Genomic DNA, 18,210 nt, shown 5'->3' with positions numbered 1-18,210 from the left:
AATCTGTAAATATAAATTTGTAAGTAATTTATTACAGTTCTTCTTATTATCATAATATATTTCACTTTCAAGGTCGTATATTATTATAGTATATTTACATTTAGAAAAAGTTTATAATGCAATCGGGTGTTAGCTGCTTTGACTGACAATCTGGTATATTTTGCACTCTATTATGTTTTGCATATTTTGATTCTAGTAAAATACCAATACAGCCTTTGGTATATTTTTAGTATTTTTCAGTATATTCGGTACATTTTAAGATTATTCCAGCACTGCTTTGTTATTATTCAAATTGGGTAGCGGGTATCTCACAGTTAATATACCAACTTTAGCCCTTGGTATATTTTAGTATTTTTGCTGTACATTAATTTGGTGTATTTCATATTTCGAATGTAGTACTTCATCGATATACTAAATATAGCCTTGGGTTTTTTCTTTCTATTTTTTGTGGTATTTAATTTTGGTATGTGTATGGAAATTTACCTTATTCTCTTACTTTTATTCCAAAAGGGTATCTCGCAGTTAATATACCAACTATAGCCTTTGGAGTATTTCAGTATTTTTGCGGTATATTAATTTGGTATATTTCATATTTAGATTGTAATACTTCTACCAAATATAGTCTTGGGTATTTTTTTTGTATTTGTTCTGGTATTTAATTTGGTATATTTACAGAAATTTACCTCATTCTACAGTCGACCACACTCTTAATTTTCTACTTTTAGATTTATTCAAAAAATAATAGTTATAATAGTGCTATTTAGTTTGACTCTTTTCGCTGCTTATTTTTTAAAATTTGTGAATTTTATGCATAATTCTTGAAGTCGGTTGATCTTCTAAATAGTCGAGCACTCTCCACTTCTTTGCTGTCTGTTGTGAATGTAAATGTGTTACAAGCTGCTGTCAAGTTGCTTTCAATGTTCAATGTTGAATACGTGTTCAATGGGCACTTGCCCAGTTCTGGCAACTTTCAAATGCTCAAGACAGTGGCTGATCTACTTGAGAGAGTCGAAGTCGCTGTCGTTGTCTCGTTTACTCCGCCTCCTTGTGGCTACTGCTTGGAATCATGTGCCTGTCAATGTCCATAGATATCTAAATTTGTTTTGCTCTCGAGGCGATGACAGGCAAAGAGTCTTTGGATTTAAACGCGTGTTGCCTGTCAATTACACGTCACGATATGCAGCTCAAAAACTCTTTCACACAACCCGAACCAAAATCCCAAACCAGACACGCGCCGTCTCCATCTCCACTCTGATTCCCTTTTACGATTTTCATTTTGCGTTTCTCACAAGTGCATCATCGAGTCAGTCATTCAGTCAGTCATTCATTCATTCATTCAGTCTTCGTGTTGCGTCTGTCTTCATTATGCATTGACTGGCTGGCGCTGCATTTGGACTTTTAGGACTTTATCGATCAATGAAGAAAGCATTAACTAAATACGTCGAGTACTTTTTTGATTGCTTTACACGCGAAAGTAAGGCAGCAAAAAGAGAGTTTCTCTTCTCTCGACAGTTGCACTGTTCAGTTTATTGAATTGTAACTGTAGCAAACGGAATATTGAATACAGAAAAAACTGCTGCTGACATTTATAACGAAATAGAGATCTAAGTTTTTAACTTAAACATTATAAACAAGTAAGAAAGCTACAGTCGAGTGTACTCGACTGTGAGATACCCGCTACCCATTTTGAATAAAAGCATTATATTTTGCGGTATATTTCTCAAAATATACCAAATATACTACAAAAATACTAAAAAATTTACCAAATGGTATATGTGGTATATCGATATAGTACCGCATTCAAAATATACCATAGACGGCACAATATACCAGATTGTAAGACAAAGTAACTAAGACCCCCAGTAAGTAGGCGTTTTTGCCCATACAAAAGTATTTATTTAATAACTTCGACAATTTTTATCTGATCGCAACCAAATTTTCAGCAATCATAACTACTATAGTAATTATTGTATATACCAAAATTCGTAACCCTAGCTTTAAAATTACGCTTGTTATTCGATTTTTTTGATTTGCCGGGGCGGAAGGGGGCGTGGCAAAAATTTGAAACAAACTTGATCTGCGTGCAAACATAACAAATGTTGTCGAAAAAAAATTATAGCTCTATCTCTTATAGTCTCTGAGATCTAGGTGTTCATACGGACGGACGGACAGACACACAGACGGACATGGCTAGATCGTCTCGGCTGTTGACGCTGATCAAGAATATATATACTTTATAGGGTCGGAGATGCCTCCTTCTACCTGTTACATACATTTCCTGCCGGCACAAAGTTATAATACCCTTCTACCCTATGGGTAGCGGGTATAAAAATGCGAATCTAAATATTTATGTAACTCTAAAATAAATATTTGTAGTTTGTAATCAAACTTCAGAGCTAGAATATACCAAATTAATATACCGCAAGAATACTAATAATATACTAAATGCTATATTTGGTATATTCACTGTGAGATACCCGATACCCATTTTGAATAAGAGCAAAACAGGGCGGAGTTTTTCTTAGAATATACCAAATCAATATACCGCAAGAATACTAATAATATACTAAATGCTAGATTTGGTATTTTCACTTGCTACCCATTTTGAATAAGAACAAAGCAGTGCGGTATTATTCTTAGAATATACCAAATAATATACCACAAAAATACTAAAGTATACTAAGTGATATATTTGGTATATTCCATTTACCCATTTTGAATAAGAACAAAACAGTGCGGAAGTTTTCTTAGAATATACCAAATTAATATACCGCAAGAATACTAATAACATACCAAATGCTATATTTGGTATATTCCATTAACCCATTTTAAATAAGAGCAAAACAGTACGGTATTATTCTTAGAATATACCAAATAATATACCGCACAAATACTAAAATATACTAATACTGTATTTGGTATATTTATATACTTATTAAAGACAAGAACAAATACAAAGTTTAATACAAATTTCTGCATTTCACGCATTTAGTTTCGAATCTGTATACAAAAATATGAAAATAATTTTTGAAATTCAAAAGTTGAGAGAACCGAAATTCAGTCTTTAAAGCGAGAAGTTGAAAAAACAAGCGATCGGATGGTTCCCATTTAATTCGGTTCGATAAATCTAATAACAGACAATTTTTATATATAAATAGAATAACATAAGTATTTACTAAAAATAAGTTTTTTAAACACTTATTATACCAAAACAAAGTTAAATACAAATTTCTGCATTTAATGCATTTAATTTGAAATTCAGAAAATCATATAACAGAAATTCAGTCTTTAAAGGGAGAAGTTGAGAGAACAAGCGATCGGATGTTTCCCATTTAATTCGATTTCCCATTTAATTCGATCAGCTCTTCATAAATCTAATAACAGACCATTTATATGTCGAGTTTTGTGTTTCTCATTCATTCGCTGTTGCTTTGTTTTGGCTATGCAAAATTAACCGTGTAGTATCAAAGCGCCCGACGACTTGCACTTGACTCTTGACTCTTGACTCTTGACCTGCCTCGATCCGCCTCTGAATTGATAGTTGAGAGTTGAGAGAGTTTTGGTCAATGAAACCGCTTTGGCACTTGCACTTGCTTCAATTTGTTCTACCAAGGAAAATGTTATGCTCTTTCTTTGGCCTCAATTAAAAGGACAACCTGCTGCGATGCTCTGAATTTTGAAAAGATTGGCGGAAGGAAAAGAAGCATTTTCAGAGGAAGGGAGAGAGGCGTAAACGATGTTTGAGGCAAATGTTTTGGGCCATAATTGTTCACGCCTTGGTCGCGTAATAGATACTTTGATGCGCCGTCTATTGGCGTCGCTTTGGTCTACATTTGATAATTATCGACTATCGACGCACACGCATCCTGAACACACACATCCTGTCTGTCTGGCTGTCGAGAGACGCCTCCTATGCAAAGCGCCACTAAATGCTGAAGCGTGTGCCGCAGCAAAAAAAAAAGATACATTTATCGTATCAGAAGTTGCTTCAATCGATAGCAAGATTTCTCTGGAAAAATTCAAACTAAAATGCCTGCTGCGCAAGTCAGATCAGGGATAGAACAGGTCAACGATAGGGGTCGAGGGCTGCCCGCTGTTAGCGCTTAATTGCACCTACAAGATACCGTATCTTGTAGTACGTGTATCTTGTAGTTCTGTTCTTCTTTTTTGGCGAAAAACACAGCGAGACGCAAAGCGATGCGATGCGAGTTGCGATTAGTTGTTGTCACACCAGCGTTTGATAGATGAGCAATATTTTTGTGCTAATAGATGCAAAGATATCTAGGGAATTTTGTGGAAATATTTGTGCTAATAGAGACAGCATTGAGAGGCTTAGTTTGTAGCTACATTTTGTGGAAGTGTTTGGCATAATGTGTGGCTTAATTTGCAACTACATTTTGTGCTAATAGATACAAAGATATCTTGGAAATTTCGTGGAGATATTTGTGCTAATAGAGAGAAATGTATCTTTAGTAATAACTGCATTGAGAGGCTTAGTTTGTAGCTACATTTTGTGGGAGTGTTTGGCATAATGTGTGGCATAATTGGCAGCTACATTTTGTGCTAATAATACAGATGTATCTACTCGATTAATTTGACATCATTTGCAGCTACATTTTGCCCAAATAGTTTTTGATAATAGATACTAATGTATCTATATTTTAATGATATACTTTGCAGCTCCTTTATTGTGAAAATATTTGTGTTATTAGATACAATTGCAGCTACATTTTGGTCAAATAATTTTGCCAATAGATACAACTGAAGTTAACGCAATAGATACAAATGTATCTGCTCTAGTTGTGTGACACAGTTTGCAGCTACATTTTGTGGCAATATTTGTGTTAAGAGATACAAATGTGTCGTTAGTAATACCTACATTTCGCGACTTAGTTTGAAACCACATTTTGTGGAAATGTTTATGATCATAGATACAATATTATCTATATTTTGTTTGGCATAGTTAGCAGCTACATGTTGCAATAATTTTGCTAATATATACAAATGTACTTTTAGTAATAACTGCATTTTTGTGGCATAGTTTACAGCTACCAGCGTTTGATAGATGCAAATATTTAGATACAAATTTATCTATAACTATTTAGTATGTAAAAGTTGGTTGCTTGTGGCACAGTTTGCAGCAATGTTTTGTACATATTTGTGTTAAGAGATACAAATGTATCTATACTTTTGTGACTTAGTTTGTAGCTTCATTTTGTGCAATTATTGTGCGTGTTAAGAGATACAAGAAGTTATCTGTAGCATTAGCTGCATTTGGAGGCTTAGTTTGTAGCTACATTTTGTGGAAATGTATCTACATTATTATTCTATAGTTTACTGCAATGTTTTGTGGACATATTAATGCCAATCGATACAAACATGTATCTGTATCAATAGCTGCATTTGGAGGCTTAGTTTGTAGCTACATTTGTGTTAGTAGATACAAAAGTATCTAGCTACTGTGACAATTATGCATTTTGTTGCTTGCCTTTTTGGCTGGCCCGGCAACACCCACAAGAAAATGTTGCAAGTGGGTGTGGCAAGCAGGTCGAAAGGCTGTCGAATTGTGTCACAATTGAATAGAAGAAGTAGAGCTCAAAATCAAAATCAAAATCTGTTGTTGCGTTCATTCTTTTTGCGGTGACCTTTTAATGCTGTCAACGCGCGGACCGCCGACGGTTGCAAGTCTAAGTCCGATGCTGATGCTGTTGCTCTCTTTGCTGTTTGGCAACCTGAATGTGGGCCATTGCATAGCGAGACAATGCGAGAGACAATGGTGACAATTTCACATCTTAATGCACATCAATGCGCGTTACCTTTGACCAGAGCTCAATGCCTGTCGGCTTCCTCTTTGAAATCTATTTCATGTTCTGTACTCTACTTTTTTTTTTTGGCAAAGCGTATTTTGCTTTTTTGATAAATCGATTATCGCATCGTAGGAGGCAGTCACAAAAACAAAGCCAAGAGCATCGCAAAAATGAAAAATAAAGGTAGTCCGTGTTTGTCGGCTTTTCTAACATCTAACCTCAATCGTTGTCAACCACATCATCATCATCGTAGTCATAGTCATAGTTATAGTCATCCTCAGTCTCAGACTCATTCTCATCGTCATCGTCATCGTCATCATTATCCTCATCAGTTCTTTGTGGTCGCTGAATGCAGATCCATCGATCGGTTTCTTTTTTTTTGTGTGTTTTTTTTTTTTTTAGCCGCACTTTTGTGGTTGACATTTTTCTCATCTCTCTTCGGTCGGTGACTTTACTTTGATGCCCCCGTCTTCGTCCTGCGATTCAGATACAATATTCGACTCGACTTTGACCCCGAGCTACGATCGCGCGGGTTATGCTTGATCTGCTTTTGTTTTGCTCTCATTCTCTCATTGCCTTTTCCTTTCTTTGCTTTGATTTTCTTTGCGCTCTGATTTCTCTATGCGATTTTTGACTAAATCTACTTTGTCTTTTTTTTTTGCTGATTACTACTTTTTTACTATTTCTTCTTGGCGGCAACTCGGCAAATTTTCCCATAGCCGCAGCTTAGTTTGGTCAAGCGTAGAACTCGGGCTAAAATTTTAGCAGTGATAACATTGGAGGGCAGTTATCACGATTCAAGAACTCATTTTTGGTTGCGCAGATTTTTGATATGCTTCTAATGGAAAATAGTTTATTTTTTTAAGGGGATCAACGGATCAGAATTCTCTAAGGAAAAATGTTGAATGAAAATCAAACTTTTTTTGATATTTAACTTCAGAGTTTTAAGATCACAGAAATTTCTGAAAGAAAGTTCGTCCAAGTTCTTTTACTTCTTCTTTTCAATCTTAACGTTCCTGATATCTAAGTTAATATATTTTATGCTAATATAAATTCTAAATCAAACCTTCTAGTATCTTAAAAACCAAATTTTGCTTAAAAATCTTGATTTAATTTAAAAATCTTATATCAAAATGTTCTATTTTTTAAGATACAAAAAATTTAAATTAAGATTTGGAAACTTTTATTGATATTTATCTAGAGCACAGAAATTTCTGAGAGAAAGTTCGCTTAAAATTTTCTACTTCTTTTCAATCTAAACATCCTTGAAATCTAAATTAATTAATAGTGATTTAATCTAAATTCTGGATGTTTTCTCTGTGTAGTTCTTTGATTATTCGCTGCTTTGATTATTCTGCAATTTTATGACAATAGTCAAAAAACTAAAAACGAAAGATACATAAATCGTATACCAAACACATTTTTAGCAACAATGAACATACTGAACCAATAAATGTTGTACATAAATTGGTTTAAAGTTGTCTAATAGAATAAGGTTTTGATTAATGATTTAATTCAATTATTTTATGATCAACAAATTCAAAGTTAACCCTCAAAAAAAAAATCCATAAGATCCTTAAAAAATTCTTAAAAGAAATTTTTGAATTCTGTAGAAGCAAACTGTATATAGTATTTAACACTAAAATGAATCTATTATTATTATTTTATAAACATAATAAATGCAACATCTTAACGCAATGAAATGAACCTGAGCGACTAAGAAAGACCTTCAGGCTAAAATCTAGTACTATAAGGTTTAATAAAGCACAATTAATTTCTTCATTTTAATTACTTGGTATATTTTATACGATTCTTTAAAATTTTTATTAATAGCCAACTTATTTTTCGTATATCGACAGCTCAAAGTAAACTTCAAATATAAGAAGTAAATAATTGCGATCTTTATTCTTTATTATTATACAAAATGTAATATAGAAATAATAGAAATATAGAAATAATATAGAAGTCTAAGTTGGGTAGATGTTTTTTTTAAAAAAACAGAATTCATGTAGTTTCTGCTGCGTTAAACGCTTTCGCTTTCTGATTTTTGATTTGGAAAATTTGCACTGTCCTCGCTGGGATTATCCGCCTTCGCATTTTCTGCACATTTCCTCGCTCGAAAGAATTTAGTTCCGCCTCATCATGCGCCTTTGTTGGCATTTAGCATAAGGTTGAGCCGAGTTTAACATAGCTGGTGACACATTTCTTGGCCCGTGACATTGTCGCGCCTTTAACAGCAAAAACACATGTGTGCGTCTCTCTTTAGTTTAGTTCCGGTTGCCACTTGCCACAATGCAGAAATGTTGTTGCTGTTGGCAACTTGTCGGAAAAGCGGAAAACCCTGCGGGTTTGTCCAAAAACAACAGGTAGACAAAATTAGCGTAGCGCAACACCTACGCATTGGACATGCTTCGCGGATTGTCACAGAGAAAGAAATCTCTCTCTCTCTCACTCTCTCTTTCTCTTTGTCCCTCTCTCTATCTAGCGAGCTGCGCAATTCGCTTTTGTGACTCGCTCTCTTGGGTGCGTCGTAGCCATAAAGTTGCCCTCGGAGCTGACCTTTTGATGGCGTCGCAGAATGAATGAATAAGTCTTTCAAAGATTGGAGCTGAAGTGGGGGAGCCTTCAACGAATCTAGCACACACACACACTTCAATGAACAAGAAAAGAGACAAAGTTAGAAAGAGAGAGAGAAATCGTTTTTCATGCGCAGAATTTTTGACAACAATGGCCAACAGGATATTCCAGTGAAATCTTTTCAATGGATTTTTACCTTTGTCTGATCATCTCTTTGGCTTTGGCTTTTGATTTCGTTTTCAATTTCGAGATTTTGCTCTACAAACTCGCTGACATTGATTGCCTTTGCCTTTGCCTTTGCTTTTTCTATGATGGTTCGTTCTTTTTTATTGAGTAGACATGCAGGTTGTTAGAGGACACGTGTGTGTGTGTGAGTGAGTGAACTGGATTGCAGTTGATGTTGTTTCATTGTTGAAACTGCGGTTAGTTTTCATCATGTCAACAATCGAGTCAAAGTTGAACATCGAACCCCTATCTCTATATACTTTTACCTTTATTTCCCCCTCTCTCTCTCTTTCTCTCTCTGTCTCTCTTGCTCTGAAGGGTTGTCTGTCTTTGCCTTGGCAAAGTCATTTAACTATCGACAGTTCACACTGTGCCAAATGTAGCGTGTGTCTTGAGGAGCATCAATAAAATGCGATACCAAAAAGCAAGTTAGATAGCTACAGAAGAGTGTGCTCGACTGTGAGATACCCGCTACTCATTTTGATAAAGGTGGTGTTATGCTTAAAATATACCTAATTAATATATTGCAAAAAATACTAAAAATATACCGAGAAATATACTTGGTATATTGATGTAATGCAATTTATTTTACTTGAAATACACTAGAATATTAAAAATAAATCAAGAGCTATATTTGGTATATTGATATGTTTTGGTATATTTGGTATACAGATATATTGTACTATTTATTATTCTTGAAATATACCGAAATACTGAAAATATACCAAGAGCTATATTTGGTTTAATGTTTTAATATTAAAAATATACCAAGAGCTATATTCGGTATATTCTTGAAATATACCAAATTATTAAAAATATACCGAATATTGTATATAGTTGATTTATAAAGTAGTATTTATTATTCTTGAATTATATCAAATTTCTAAAAATATACCAAATGATATATATGGTATATTGATATAATATTACATTTGCAATAGAGTACAAAATATACCATATACCAAATATATTTATATCATAATTTATAGAGTTGAAGTTGCCTCCTTCTGTCTGTTACAATACATTTTCTGCAGCCACAAAGTTATAATACCCTTTAACCTTACAGGTAGCGGGTATGAAAACCCTACGAAGTGAAATGCAATATCGAAAAAGAGATACGATACGGAGAAGGGAATGCGGGGTTTGCTCTCCAGCAGGTTTGGTTGCAGATAGCCAAATATAACAAAAAAAGAACAAAATACTATCAAAATTCATGCTGTTAAAGTACAACGTTAGATAAATTGCGATTTGCCTGTGTGCTCATAAGGGAGCTGTTAAACGACATGATCGCAACAAGATTTTTCATCATTTCGTTAGATTAGCAACTCGAAATTGAGTTGCGTAGAAGTTGATACGAGTAATAGAGTTTTGTAAGCCAAGCTTGAGCAAATTGTTTCTAGCATAAATTTAAATGCAATTGCTTCGAATAGACAACAAAGTATTCTATAAATGAAAATCTTCTTTTCAGGTTTATTAAAAAATTATTGTTGTGGCAACAAGACATATTTTGGTAATTATTAATTAGTCTGCTGTTTTACAGATTGAAAATCATTTTTTAAATGTTAATGGCAATTAAAGATAGATGCATTTGGTATTAGAATGCAATATCTACACGATAAGACAAATCTTGAATCAAGATTATATGAATTGAACCAAAAAGGTTTATTCTTAAATGCAGAACGAAATTCTATAAAAATTGTAGATCTTCAAATTCAAGAATGAAACAAAAGTTTCAAGAATGGAAAAATCTCAAAATTGAACCAAGAATGCAAAATCTTAAACATTTGTTTAAACATCTTTTTATATGGAATGTGATTGTAATATTTTAAGAAACAAGAAGACAATTCTTGAATTTAAGATCTTCTCTTTTTTTAATGTCTAAACGATGATTTGAAGAACAAAATCTTGTTTTACGACTTTTTTAATATCGAAAAGTTCTTAATTAAGATGTGCAATCTTTATTTCAATCTATAATCTTAAAATGGAAGTTTTGCATATAAATCTTGTTTTAAGATTTGTTCAACCTATAAATCTGATTTGGAACTCTGTTTTATTTAGATGAAAAAAATCTTAAATGAAGATTTTCAATCTAGATTGTTTTTTCTTTAGGTGATATGTTTATTGTATTCATAGTTGAATTTTAACAATTATTTTGTATGTACATAAATTATTTTTATTAAATATTTTTGTATTACATTTTCTATACCGAGTTTATTATAATAATAACTTTATAATAACTTTAACAGCAAAAACTGCTGACACTTTGCTTTTGAAGTGTAAATTAAATTTTAAATTGTTTCCCGTCAACAAGTATCTCCTCAAATGCGTTTTGATGCGTTTTCCTAGTAGTATTTAGTGGCCAAGCCAAGCACTTGATGCATTTCTGCTGAACGGCTGACCAAATTAACGAGAGGCGACAACTCAATTGGAAGTAGACTTTGGACACTTTATGTCTGGTAGTCGCCACTCGTTGACGCCGCTGTTAATGAGCTACCAGGAATGGCAGGATCGGTGATCGCACGGGGAGAAACGTGGATGCCACTTGACGCCCCCGGGTTAAGTGCGAAATATGACAAGGAATTCGATTCGAGTGATCAATGAGCGCAGTAAAAGGACCATTTAAACAAGGACACAAGGACACACTCGCAACAAGCACGCTCGTATTTTGACACATGGCACATAAATCATGTCCAGCGAAGCAAACGTCGAGTAGTTGTAGTAGGACATTAATACAAGTGCGGGAGCGGGAGCAGCGCCCAGTTTTCTTTGAATTGCGACACGATAAAATAACATGCGTCTCGGATTTCCGTAAGTGCACAGCGCAGAGCGCACAGCAAATAAATAAACTGAGCAACAGACTGAAGACTGAAGACTGAAGAGACACTTGAAGCAGGACATCAGCAGAGCAGAGATGCAAAACAAATACGCACTTCCTGCGACATGTCTTTCTACCTCGCTTGCTCCTTAAAGAAGTTACTTCCTGGACCTTCCTGGCATACAAAATAAAAACGAAAACGGAGACCATTTCAGAGACAAATGAATTTATTGCCAATTGCACAAGTTATTTGAGCAGCATCTACTCGATGGATTTATTTCTTAGCTAAAATTGCATAAAACTCACTCGCACTCGCTCGGGTGCGAGCCTATTAAAGGACATTGGCTTAGTCCTCGTATTTTGACACCTCCCAACGGAGGATATGTGAGCAGCTAAGCTAAGCTTCTCTTCTTATTTTATTTTACTTTACTTTTCTTTTTTTTTTGATATCCGGTAACAATGCTGTGTAGGATCTCATCTCGTCTCGTCTTGTCTTGGTTTCCTGGTTTTATCCTGGCCGTCGCATCTTAAGCTGACATACAATCACATTTCGCATTGTCCTTTGCTTAGGCTACCGTCCGTTCCGTTCCTCTTTCTACCTACCTCTGACTTCCTCTTCCTCTTCTCGTTTTCGATTTCGATTTCGTTCTTCTCGTTTTTTTTTTTTGAGGCAAAATCTTTGCTTCCTGTTCTCGGGTCAGCTGCGAGGCGGGCAACACCCAATCTCCAGTGTTCCCCTCCCATCCTCCCTACCTCCCGATCTTGTTGCACGTGTCCAGCGAGTTGCCTACATAAATTTACACAACTAGTGGGCGTGGCTCATTTGCATTTTCATTTCGCATTCCTTGAGCTCGTGTCTCGTGTGGCACACGCACAACTTTTTCCTTAAGGGTTGGGGTTGCATCTCGTTTACTTTTTGTTGTTGTTGTTGTTAGGGGTAAGTCAAGTTCAGGAGGAAGTGCATTTTATGCCTTGTGATTATTACGTCCAGCTTTCTAGTTCGCCTATCATTATTATTATTAGTGTTTTAGTTATTTCTTTTTCTCTTTTGGGGTGCGCCAGACACGTGGGTCTTGTGATCGCGCTTTGGTCCTTTTGCGCTTCGCTCTCTCAGCCGTGACTGCCTATTTCCGCTGCCTCTGCCCCGAGCTCACAATTTATGCGCCATTAACACAGCTAACCAAAGTGAAACTCGTTCAGGGAAAATATTACAAAAAAAAAACACAGTAAACTATATGCCGACAAATATTTGCTGCAATTTCCGGTGCTGCAATTTGGGTGTGTTGATTATTTCGATTCGTTGTGTGTTGAATGTTGAGTGGGTTGCCAGGCGCCGGAAGTGACGCAAGCTCCGAGCCGATAAAGGGGCAGCGTCAGGCAGTGAGTCATGAAAAAGGATACAGGATGCGAGATATGTGTATAAGGAACGATGAAAGTTTAATTTATGCATTACTTTTCAGTTTACTATAACATACTATTCAATTCATCATTATGTAGTATTAAATATATACTATACTATATTTACTTTTTATACTATTTTTGACCATACTAAAATATACTACCCTAATTTTACTATTAATACTAATTATAGTATTTAATATTATTTATACTAGTGTATACTATTTATACATATTTATGCAACATATGTATATCTACTTATTATACCATATTTTATACTATTTATACTTGTTTATACCATTTATGCTATTTTATACTATAAGCTACTATACTACCCTATACTCTAGAATACATTCTCATCTAGACACTATATTTACTATTTATACGAATTGTAGTATTTTATATATTTAATACTGTTTTATACCATTTATACTGTTTTAAATCGTGTATGCAATTTTATACTATTCTAATTCTAGTTATTGTTATATATAATATAGTAGTAGTAGAATTTTATACTATTTATACTGGTGTATACCATTTATAAAATTTTAAGCTATATGGCATCTAGTAATTTATACTAAGTATAGTATTTTATATTATTTATACTGTTTTATACTCTTTTATACCATCTTCAATTTTACACTATTTCTACTAATTATAGTATTTTATATTAATTATACTATATTATGCCAATTTACTATAGTATTCAATTTTTCTTTATATTAAAATATACTGCAATATATTTATTAATTATATAATATAGTATATACAATTTCATACCATTTCTGCTATTTTATAATGATTATACCATTTTATACCATAAGCTACTCTATACTCTACAACATTTGTATGATACTCGTTTCATTCCTTCACATCTAGCCTAGCTACTACTCCCATTTAGAGAGCATTCCCCAATAGCATTTCAAAAAGATCGTCAGCTATTTATAGCAATGGTTTCATATTCCGAAATACAGTACTTGCATCCACTTGAGCTCGCTTGAGAGAGTGCCATAAATTATGAAGACGCATGTAGATAAGATATATTTGTGTGTTTGTATGCATAAGTGATGTTCAATTCATTACAGAGTTTGCTTCAGAGTTACCTGATGCTTCATTTAATAACTGCTCAACTCAAATAGTTCGTTAGGAGTGCATTCATTTAAGATTCATTATTTTTAACAAAAATTATGAATAAAATAATGTAGACAAATTATATATGATTGAATAAAGTTGTTTGAACATATTGGGCTTTATTTTATAAAAATGTTTTGTTAGAATATTCTTGGAAATTGGTAATGCAAAATAAATAATGAATGATGTTCTAAGTGTTTTATAGAAATTTTGAATTTCTGTATGAACATAATTTTTCATCATTTTTACTTTCATAAAAAGCTATAATGCGAAAATTGTTGGTACAAATTTATAATTTCTACATTAAGATTTTAATTGAACATTTTCTAATAAAAAAACATTTTTAAAGGAAATTAAATGATTTCTAATTGTATATTATAAAAATTTGTAATTTCTGTAACAAGATTTTATTTGAATCAATTTTACTTTGTTAGAAAGAATTAGAAAAATCTATCATTAAATTCTTTGGTTGTAAAAACTTTGAAAATTTGCTGAAAAGTTTGAAATTCTAATGATGAACCTCTTTGAATACTTTCCTTACAAATACTATGAATATTTGGTGATGATAAACTTTTCAAGATTCTTCTTTGAAGATGTTGCTCAAATATTTGAAATTCTGATGATTAAATTCTTTAGATCCAATCGTTGTAAAATTCTTGTTGGAATACTTTGAAGATTTGGTGAAAAGTTTAAAATTCTTTAGAATCTTTTCTTGTAAAATTGTTACGTAAATATTTTCAAGATTTGCTGAAAGGCTTGAGATTCTAGTGATGAAATTCTCAAGATTCTTCTTTGAAGATGATGCTCCAATATCTAAAATTCTGATGATGAATTCTTTCATTGTTAAGCTGTTGCTGTAAGGTTTTTAAAATAAGTTTTGTGTTGGAATAAAAAGTTTGTGTGTTGAATTTATGTTTTGAATTTGTTTTTGTATTTTGTGTTTTTTGGATATTATTGCATTTCAATAATAATAATAATATTGCTTAGTTTAGTGTCTTCCATGCTTATAACAAAACTTAAAACTAATTAGTTTAGTGTCTTCCATGCTTATAACAAAACTTAGAGCTATGCAAAAAAAAGTGTCAAAAAAAGGGGGAACTTAAGCTAGCTGGGACTTGTTTGTTGTTTGTTGTTGTTTTCACTAAGGCAAACGTTGAGGTTGAAGTTGATATTTACAAGGTTGCAATTGTTGTTGATGTTGCACTGATTATTGCTCTTGCCACGACGAAATGTAATCGAGGAGTTCCTCATCGTCGGGTTGCTCATCGCTGAAGCTGTCAAACGATTCGAATTTGAATTGTTGTTGCTGCTGTTGTTGCTGATGATGATGATGATGATGTTGCAGTTGCAGTTGCTGTTGCTGATGATGTTCCTCGGGCAACTCTTGCTTCACATAGCTAGCCGATAGATCGGAATCACTGTACGAAGGCGTGGGCGAGGCAGAGTGATAAGAATGACTGACGAAAGGCGTTTCGATGCTGCTGTTGTAATCGTTGCTGTAGCTGCCATCGTTGCTGCTCTCATCAGCCGAATGTTGACTGAAGCTTGGCAGTTGTCTTCCTTCACTGCTGCTGCTGCTACTGCTGCCATCGTCGAGCATATCCTGAAGTCCACGAATGTATTCGACGGCGATGCGCAGAGTGTCGACCTTGGAGAGTTTTTTGCTGGCGCCTCGACCGCCATTTGAGAGTGTATTGATGACGCTCTGTGGCAAATGCTGACGCAGATTGACGAAGCCGTTGTTCACCTGCTTGACGCGATTGCGTTCACGTGCGTTGCGACGTGCCACCGATGGCATTTGCTCTGCCCCGCTGTTGCTGCTGATGCTGCTGCTGTACGGCATGTTGTTGTAGTTGAATTTCTTTTTGTGCAACATTGGACCGACACTTGAGGCATGTTGCATGTTCTGCAATTGACTGTTGCCCAGCGGCAACTTTGGGGCAATCAGCTGATGTTGTTGTGGCACCGTGAGTTGTTGCTGATGCTGTGGCAGCTGGTGATGTTGCAGCAACATGATGTTGCCGTTGGTCAGTTGAAAGTGCTGATAGTTGTTGCTGCACACACTCGTCATGTTTTTTTGTTTTTGTTTTGGAGTAATCCTTTAGAGAGAGTGTAAGAGACTGATGATGTTGACTGTGTGGAATCAAATTCCGCAATGATAAACTTCGTCCTGCGCAACGGCCTTAAATACCCCTCGAGCGAGCGACGTCGACTGCGACAGAGGCAGCGACTGAGACTGAGGCAGAGGCAGAGAGTTGCGGTGGTTGCAGAGCAACAACGATCGCTACCTGCCTCGGAGTTGTGTGCCACAAGTGATCGACTCGCTTGGGTTAGGGGTTAACGCTTAGGGGTTGCTCATGTGGGTGCCTCACTCACACTCCCTCTCTCCCTCTCTCTCTTTCGTTCGTTCTCTTTCGCTCTCGCTCTCAACTTGTCCTTTGTGTGTCACACAAACAGTTCCTTTTGTGCCCTTCGCTTCGCTTCGCGTTCTTCTTCTTTTGCCATTCGCATTTTCATTTCATTTTTTCGAGATCTTCCCTACCATCGAAATCGAGACTTAAATCTCTTGTGCACAATACACACACACACACACACACATACACACTCTCATACAGATCCTTGTCACAGTCGAAGGACTCGCTTTTCAATGCACTTCCACTTTTGTCGTCAAGAAAATAATAAGAGAACGAACGAACGAACGAAATATCTTAAATCATAAATAAAGAAAAATGAAAATGAGAATGAAAATTGGGAAACGAACACAAATTTATAAGAATCAAAAGGAAAGAAACTGCGCACCATTCGCCACACTAGTGATCCATCATCGCTGTCAGTGGAGTGGTGAGGGGAGAGGGGAGAGAAGAGGAGCCACACTCTGTGGCACTTTCACTGGACAAGTTAAACACTGAACCCCATCCAACCTCTGTTCACCACCCTTTGAATGTGAGGCACAGTGGGGCAAGAAATTTGACCAATTGATTGTGGGAATAATTGCGAAAGGATCTAAACGTAATTAAAGGATCTCTCATAATTAAAATATTGAATTTATTTTGAATGAATATTGAAGCAATAAAATTTGTTTTGAGTTTTCAAATTATGTAAATATTCCTATTACTAAGTTCGTCAAGAGAAGTTGTCAAATGATATGTGAAAAATACTAAAAAAAAGAAAAGATTACAATTCGTCATCATTTGAAAATTCACAAAGTTTATTATTATTTCAAAGTTTGTAAAAGAATTTATTAATTGATCTGAGAGAAATAATAAAACATTAAAAGATTGAATTCATTATAATTTGAAAATTCAAACATTATAATACTAATATTATACTAATGATATATCAAATGATTTAAGAGAAATATCAGCAAAAATCCGATTTAATTCATCACACATTTTATTCAATTGATAAAGCAAATGATTAAATTGTATTCTAAAATTTCAAAGTTCTTGAAATTGCTACGCTTAATAATATATCCCTCTTTACCCTTCTCACATTATGAGTTATGCGGAATGTAAGTCATTTAAACACCTTATTATGATTGTATATTCTAGTTTTGTGCTAAACATAGTAAAGATAGTAAGATGCTTGGGTTTGAAATAGTAAAATATTGCCTTAAGATTTATTTTTTACATATACGAAATTATACATACATTTTTTACATTTTCATACACTTGAGTAAAATTGAATATTTTATTGAAATTTTGTAGTGAAAGAAGAATTTCTGAAAATTGTTATTTTTTTTTAATTTCACAAGTACATAGTGTATTCTGCATGTAGTAGAATATTAATTTGTTTTTTTTTTTCTTTTAAATTAATACTCCACTATTTTGCTTTCAATTTTCGATTTCAATTAGCGGATATCTCAAATATGGCTTGCCTAATATGGCTGAGTTAATACCATTTTGTAGAAAGCAATCTTTGCTGATTATTGAATTTGTTTGTTAATTTCGATAGAACTAACATCTAATTAAGGAGCTTACTTGTTATTACTTTTAATACTTAAATTAGTGGCAGATTTTAAAGATTTAAAAGCTTGCATTTATTTGACACTAGAATTAGTGGAAGTGGATTTTAAAGATTTTAATATTTTGCATTTTAAATCAAATTTTGATTAATTTGACACTAGAATAAGAAGATTTTAAAGTTTATTATAATACATTGCATATGAAATTTGCATTCTTTATGCGCCCAACACTTGCCCCACTGTGCAAGCAATGCAGTTGAATCATTCGTGTGTCACACAGCTCAAGGCTTTTG

General features: G+C 34.2%; 2 protein-coding genes across 2 annotated transcripts in view; both read right to left on the bottom strand.

Annotated features, from left to right (window-relative positions):
- The window catches only part of LOC133847805 (ubiquitin-conjugating enzyme E2 H), a 158,371-nt gene that overhangs the window by 118,329 nt on the left and 21,832 nt on the right, over positions 1 to 18,210 (bottom strand). The window lies entirely within an intron of this gene.
- On the bottom strand, positions 14,941 to 16,228 carry LOC133848588 (achaete-scute complex protein T3). Its single transcript, XM_062284217.1, has one exon. The coding sequence runs from the start codon at positions 16,022 to 16,024 to the stop codon at positions 15,161 to 15,163; it is 864 nt and encodes a 287-aa protein (XP_062140201.1). The 5' UTR covers positions 16,025 to 16,228; the 3' UTR covers positions 14,941 to 15,160.

This window comes from Drosophila sulfurigaster, chromosome X, assembly GCF_023558435.1.
Source record: "Drosophila sulfurigaster albostrigata strain 15112-1811.04 chromosome X, ASM2355843v2, whole genome shotgun sequence".
Taxonomy (NCBI): domain Eukaryota; kingdom Metazoa; phylum Arthropoda; class Insecta; order Diptera; family Drosophilidae; genus Drosophila; species Drosophila sulfurigaster.
Note: the sequence above shows the minus strand (reverse complement) of the source record. Positions and strands in the feature narration are given on the sequence as shown.

Bases quoted from the DNA above. Each gene is read 5' to 3' on its own strand.
- LOC133848588 (XM_062284217.1), bottom strand. From the start codon at position 16,024: ATGACGAGTGTGTGCAGCAACAACTATCAGCACTTTCAACTGACCAAC.